The 6870-nt window shown below is 46.7% G+C and overlaps 1 protein-coding gene across 1 annotated transcript in view; it reads right to left on the reverse strand.

Annotated features, from left to right (window-relative positions):
* Window positions 1-158: 158 nt before the first annotated feature.
* LOC138950750 (histamine H1 receptor-like) overlaps window positions 159-6870 on the reverse strand; it is a 15958-nt gene continuing 9246 nt past the window's right edge. The window contains exons 2-6 of the mRNA XM_070322749.1: window positions 5136-5391; window positions 4659-4731; window positions 4191-4297; window positions 3504-3764; window positions 159-2922 (exon numbers count right to left, since the gene is read on the reverse strand). Coding sequence (XP_070178850.1) covers window positions 2661-2922; window positions 3504-3764; window positions 4191-4297; window positions 4659-4731; window positions 5136-5391 — 959 coding nt within the window. The 3' untranslated portion in view covers window positions 159-2660. The remainder of the gene's footprint in view (window positions 2923-3503; window positions 3765-4190; window positions 4298-4658; window positions 4732-5135; window positions 5392-6870) is intronic.

Here is a 6870-nt window from a genome sequence, read left to right on the forward strand (position 1 = left end):
ATTTAACACAAAAAAGAAATAATCACAACCATGACTGCGCATGCATGTGTGTGTGTGTGTGTGTGTGTGTGTGTGTGTGTGTGTGTGTGTGTGTGTGTGTGTGTGTGTGTGTCCGTGAGTGTGTGTGTGTATGTGTGTGTGTCTGTGAGTGTGTGTATGTGTGTGTGTGTGTGTGTGTGTGTGTGTGTGTGTGTGTGTGTGTGTGTGTGTGTGTGTGAATGTGTGTCTGTATGTGCCAGACATAACACCAGTTCGACTGGTACAATATATACAAAGCACACACATGCAAACTACAATTTTATGAGAGTATTTTTCGTTTGATTATTATCACATGAACATCGGCATGCACAAAAGCAAGAGTAATTCACAACGCATGCTCATTTAAGTGCTATAGTAAACACACTCAGAGTCGACACAGAAAGTTACACACAACAAAAAACTTACATTCAGTGACGTATATTTAATAATAATAACGTATATTTCCCACAAAAGATTTCAAGACATCTTATGAAAGTTGCCAGTACAAAAAACAAAACAACACACAACAAACAAACATGAGAAACATCAAGCGTACATTTTAGATACAAGATTTTGAACCACTGTCTTTGCGCAGTCATTTTTTCCCCATTGTATTACCAGTTCCCCAAACGGATGAATAGGACTGATCCGAAGAAAACATACTAGCAGAATCTTTTTTTTAAATTTCTTCTGCCTGTCTGGTTGTGAGCATGATTTTGCAGGCAAAAACGACGGTACCTTTAATGGGTTAACATTATCTTGTGAACCGGAACAGGGAGCAGTTTCACACCCAGGTGAAATGAACCAATTACATCTTGAACGCTTCTCCGACAAGAAGCCAGAGAAGCACCGTTAACGTTCCATGGCACGAGCCCATGATTGTGTTTGTCTGTTTGTCTGCTTCAAAGATCAGTGGATCGACGTGCTGTAAATGTAATGTTTTGTTTTGTCAATAGTTAAATGTAATGTTTTGTTTTGTCAATAGGTAACAGTTCCAATAACCTACAATTCTTGTTTTGTTAATTCTTACTTGTTCTGGATTCAAAATTTTCAAATTGACCCGGGATTGCTGCTCATGTCGTTCACTGAAATCAATGCACATTCCAGAACAGTTAGAAATGTTTTCAGAATTGTTAAAAATGCTAGATCAGGATGCACTTCAAGGTCCAATGTGCATGGTGCAATGGTTGTGCAAGCGTGGCTACAGCAACAATCTACTATTTTATTTATAAAATATGTTAAACCTACAAAAACAACAGAGATGACAAAAAACGATTCGAAAGAAGGATATAGCAATTTCAATCACTCATTGGCGCAGATCTTGGTGGTAGTAGCAAATATTTAGCCTATTATGTCAAAGATATATTTGAAGGACCAAAGGGGAACAACAACTCCATATCATGCGGACCTTCAACAACTAAGAGAGAGTGGTCTTTACTGCATGGAATGTATCCTGAGAGTGCACACATCGCAAGTGTACTTGTATTGGGTTCTCTAGATACCACACCGCGTAATACACATAATGCAAGTGTAAATGTATTGGGTTAATTAGATACCAAACCGCGTAATGAACACATTGCAAGTGTAAATGTATTGGGTTAATTAGATACCAAACCGCGTAATGAACACATTGCAAGTGTAAATGTATTGGGTTCTTTGGATACCACACCGCGTAAAGCACACATTGCAAGTGTAAATGTAGTGGGTTCTTTGGATACCACACCGCGTAATGAACACATTGCAAGTGTAAATGTATTGGGTTCTTTGGATACCACGCGGCGATAACAAGAGCTGTAAGAGCAAGGTTTGTTTCACTTCACAGTTGTTTCAAAGTTGAAGAAAGATGATGACAACGTGGGTTCTGTGTGCGCTGGCTCAGACATACGTTGCTGGTCTTCCCTGACGCTCTCCAGACCTGACCGTTCTGCCTGGTTACGCCAACTCAATAAGCATCAACACAGACAACGTCACCACACCCACTATCCATTCCACCCCACATCTAACTCACTCAGGGCACCTTGACACTGAGCCAGATGTTGCTGGTCTTTCTGACGCTCTCCAGACCGCCCTGCCTAGTTGATGCCAACTCAACTAGTATCAACACAGAGAACGTCACTACATCCACAATCCACATCTACTCATAACTCAGGGTCGGCACGGGCGGTCTCAGGGCACCTTCACACTGAGACACACGTTGACGTTGACGTTTTCCAGACCGTCCTGCCTGGTGACACCAACTGAACAAGTGTGTCCACACAGATAACGTCACTACATCCACTGTCCACAGCTACATCCACCCCTACTTGCACGATCTCAGGGCACCTTGATGTTGAGACAGACGTTGCTGATCTCTCTGACGCTCTCCTGACCGTCCTGTTTTGTGACGCCAATCCAACAAGTATGTTCACACAGAGAACGTCACTACATCCACTATCCACATCTACTCCTCTCACGGACGGTCTCAGGGCACCTTGATGCTTACACAGATGTTTCTGGTCCCTCTGACGCTCTCCTGACCGTCTTGCTTTGTCACGCCAACTCAACAATCGTGTCCACACAGAAAACGTAACTACATCCACAATCCACATCAACCCGACCCTACTCCAGCTCGTCACGCACGATCTCAGGGCACCTTGACTATCTCAGGGCACCTTGATGCTGAGGCAGACGTTGCTGGTCTCCCTGACGCTCTCCTGCCCGTCCTGCTTGGTGACGCCCATGTAGATGTAGGTGTCCTTGGGGCGGTAGCGGCGTGACGTGTCTAGGTAGAACCACTGGCGCAGGATGTTGCGGAACTGCGCGTTCAGCAGACCGTAGAGGAAGGGGTTGATGGCGGAGTTGGCCAGCAGCAACCAGCGTGTGACGGCCAGGGCAACATCCGTCTCGCACAGCGGGCAGTGGGCCCTGAAAGTATACAGGCCCAAAACAGTTCTCAAGCAAAGTTAAAACATAAAATCAGCGCTTCAGGTTGAGTGTGTGTCACACAGCCGGCAGTGGGCCCTGACATTACACAGGCCGTCAACGATTTTAAGGAAATCTTAAAAAATACAATCAGCGGGGAAAGTGAGCGCTTCCGCCCCCACAGTGGGCCCGAAAATTATACAGGCCAACAATAATTTACAGGCAAAAGGAATTTTTAAAACATGAGAGGGGGAACTAGCAGGAAATGTGTCCAAACGGAGGGATGGTCCTATCTTATGTTAAAGTCTGGGCAGATCTGACATAGTCAGCGGAACTGTCTTTAACATTTCACTCAAAGGCTTTTTTTCCTATGATCTAAATGTGGGCTTTTTCAAACTGGTAAAACAAAGCTTTTAGAGTCGTGTATCTGACGAGGGCGATATATGGTCATATCTTATTTTAAAGTATGGGCAAATCTAAGATATTGAGCAGGACCTGTCTTTAACATTTCACTCTAACGACCATAATGTGTGGCATTTTCAAAGTGGTAAAACAAAGCTTTCTGTACTGAAAGAGTCGTGTACCTGACGAGCGTGACGAAGGCGAAGGGGAGCCAGCAGAGTGTGCAGGCGGCCAGCAGAAGCCCCAGACAGCAGGCGGCCTTCTGGTCCTGCTTGACGAGTAGCTCGTGCACCATGTCTCCGCTTGGAGGTTGCCCCGCTCCGTACACCCCGCCACTGCCGAACAGCCCCGTGGAGGACCCCATCCCCAGCCCCAGGCCCAGCCCGCCTTGACCCACCGGGGTGGACGCTCCTCCGCACCCTGACCACTTTCGTCCCACGTACCTGGGAGAAAAAGAGGAATGTTTAATTTCAGTCTGTGGGTATGGGTCGTTAGAGTGGGAGAGAGGGAGAGAGAGATGTTATAAATTGTACATCACGTGCAATGACTGCAGTCGTTGCTTCCTTCAGGCGAGTAGTATGTTAATATGAGGGTAGATTTACAAAGGTTATAAACAGAAATTCTGAGAAAACAAGGTCTACAAAGGGAGGGAGTCTTAAATTCTTAAATTAGGAGGGGGGGGGGGGGGTTCCATTGAATGTATACATGATTACCTGCACTCTCTGCTGTTGTTGCTACCAGTGGGCGAGCAGTCTCCCCGCATGGCCCAGTCTGGAAGGGACACTCTGCGCTGACTGTGTCGCCTGCTGTCCTTTTGACCCTATACCCCACACATCTTGTCCCGTCCTTTTAAACAAAAGCCACATTACCTGCACTCTCTGCTGTTGTTGCTACCAGTGGGCGAGCAGTCTCCCCGCATGGCCCAGTCTGGAAGGGACACTCTGCGCTGACTGTGTCGCCTGCTGTCCTTTTGACCCTATACCCCACACATCTTGTCCCGTCCTTTTAAACAAAAGCCACATTACCTGCACTCTCTGCTGTTGTTGCTACCAGTGGGCGAGCAGTCTCCCCGCATGGCCCAGTCTGGAAGGGACACTCTGCGCTGACTGTGTCGCCTGCTGTCCTTTTGACCCTATACCCCACACATCTTGTCCCGTCCGTTTAAACAAAAGCCACATTACCTGCACTCTCTGCTGTTGTTGCTACCAGTGGGCGAGCAGTCTCCCCGCATGGCCCAGTCTGGAAGGGACACTCTGCGCTGTCTGTGTCGCCTGCTGTCCTTTTGACCCTATACCCCACACATCTTGTCCCGTCCGTTTAAACAAAAGCCACATTACCTGCACTCTCTGCTGTTGTTGCTTCCAGTGGGTGAGCAGTCTCGCCGTAACGCCCAGTATGGGAGGAGGGAATCTTAAGATGAAGGTACATTTACAGAGGTTATGAACAGAAAGTCTGAGAAAACAAGGTCTACAAAGGGAGGTAGTCTTAAATCAGTTTGGGGGAGGGGGGGGGGGTCCTTAGAAGGAGGGTTCCACTGGATTGTTACCTTACCTGCACTGACTGCTGTTGTTGCTCCCAGTCTGTGAGGGACACCCTCTCCTAAATCTATTCCCCAAACATCTGTTTCAGTCCTTTCATTAGATTAGGGGTACCACTGTATTGTTACATTACCTGCACTGACTGCTGTTGTTGCTCCCCCTCATAGCATTGCCCAGTCTGGGTGGGACACCTTGCGCTGACTGTGTCTCCTACTGTCCCTCTAACCCTATACCCCACACATCTTTTTCAGTCCTCTTAACAAATTGTTACATTACCTGCACTCTCTGCTGTTGTTGCTACCAGTGGGCGAGCAGTCTCCCCGCATGGCCCAGTCCGGTAGGGACACTCTGCGCTGACTGTGTCGCCTGCTGTCCAACTGCGGCGATAACGTCACGAGGGCGGAGCTGTGACGTCGTCCCATGTTGGGCGTGACGTAACCGGGGTGAAGGTTGTTGCCCTGTGACGCGTTCTGGTGGGTGGGTGACGCGGACCTCCGAGGGATGAGAGGGGAGGCGGGGGTGGGGATGTCGGCTGCAAGAGAATGAGAAGGGTTGATAGTTATGCACACACACTAAACACAAAAAACAAAACAAACAAACACACACACACACACACACACACACACACATACGTCATGCCCCAAGTGTCGTTGGCGTGAGGGCGTACATTTTCATTCGTACACAGTGACCTGCTTTGATGCCTAACGGTAGTTATACCGGGCACCAACTGCATCCATGTCCACGCTCAATAGTATAGGTTTTCTTCCCCATTACACACATCACCACTCCTCATTTAAACCATTTAACACACGGTGTGTGCGCGCGCGCGCGTGTGTGTGTGTGTGTGTGTGTGTGTGTGTGAGTGTGTGTTTGTGTGTGTGTGTGTGTGTGTGAGTGTGTGTGTGTGTGTGTGTGTGTGTGTTTGTGTGTGTTTGTGTGTATGTCTTGACTTTTTTCATGACTAAATGAATGATCATAATGCATTTCTACCAGTTTCTTTCCCGTCGACATGGTTTTCACACAAGAGCATCGGTCATCTTTGAAATAGAATTCAATGGTTATTATAGAGAATATATAGGAACCTGATCAAAATCAAAATAAAATGTAAGGACTTGGAATGTAGACCAATCCAACAAGGCAAGAGAATGTCAGGGTTTAATAGACTGCAATCAATCTGTGCGTATTTTGCTCTTCTTCTTCTTTTACACAGTGTCCAGAGGGAATAACCTGGCAAACGTACGACAGAAAGCATAAGTAAAGGTCAGCCACAACATTTTTGTTTTTGTTTTTTTTGTTTTTTGTTGAAGACACGTGATTTTCTCACGCAGTTTTGTCTTTCCGCAGATATTTGTTCAAAGGGAGAGAAACACGTTACCCCAATTCCACGATTATTTCTAGAGTTTGCCTTCCCTGGTCGCAGCTGTCGTCTTGGCGTACATGAATACATGTACAAAAGATGAGGCGGAGAGAGGCCCATGAATATATCGATCGCATGATCTCGACCCGTGCGCGCTCCTGGAATAACAATGTCTTCTTTCCAGACTGGAGTTAATAAGCCATAGCAGTAAATAAAGCTTTTAGTCAGCGGTATATTAACCCGGGAGTTTAGGGCGGAGACACGTGCTGGGAGAGTGAGCTAGGGGGTCGGTACACCACACATCTACATTGAATGCAACTAGCTGAGTGGATGTGTGTATGTAGTTTTCGCACGAACTGTTTGCATGCGAAAAACTCCAGTCCGCTGTACAGTATTTAGCATCGCCTAATAGACGACTTTCGGAAATAACTCCGTCGGGTTTGTATACCCTACATGGGCAACTATTGCATATCCGATTTACTGTCCACAAATGGCCTTTAAAGCGGTTAACTGGACGTTGATTAGCAATTAAGTAAATGGTCTGGCAAAACTTTCTTCGTCCCCGCAGAGATTATAAGATGTTTGGTGGCTTGTTGACAGACCAGCTTTTTTGTTGGTCCAAGGGGACCATATCGTCTTTTGTTTCATCTTTAT

Source organism: Littorina saxatilis, linkage group LG1 (genome assembly GCF_037325665.1).
Source record: "Littorina saxatilis isolate snail1 linkage group LG1, US_GU_Lsax_2.0, whole genome shotgun sequence".
Lineage (NCBI taxonomy): Eukaryota > Metazoa > Mollusca > Gastropoda > Littorinimorpha > Littorinidae > Littorina > Littorina saxatilis.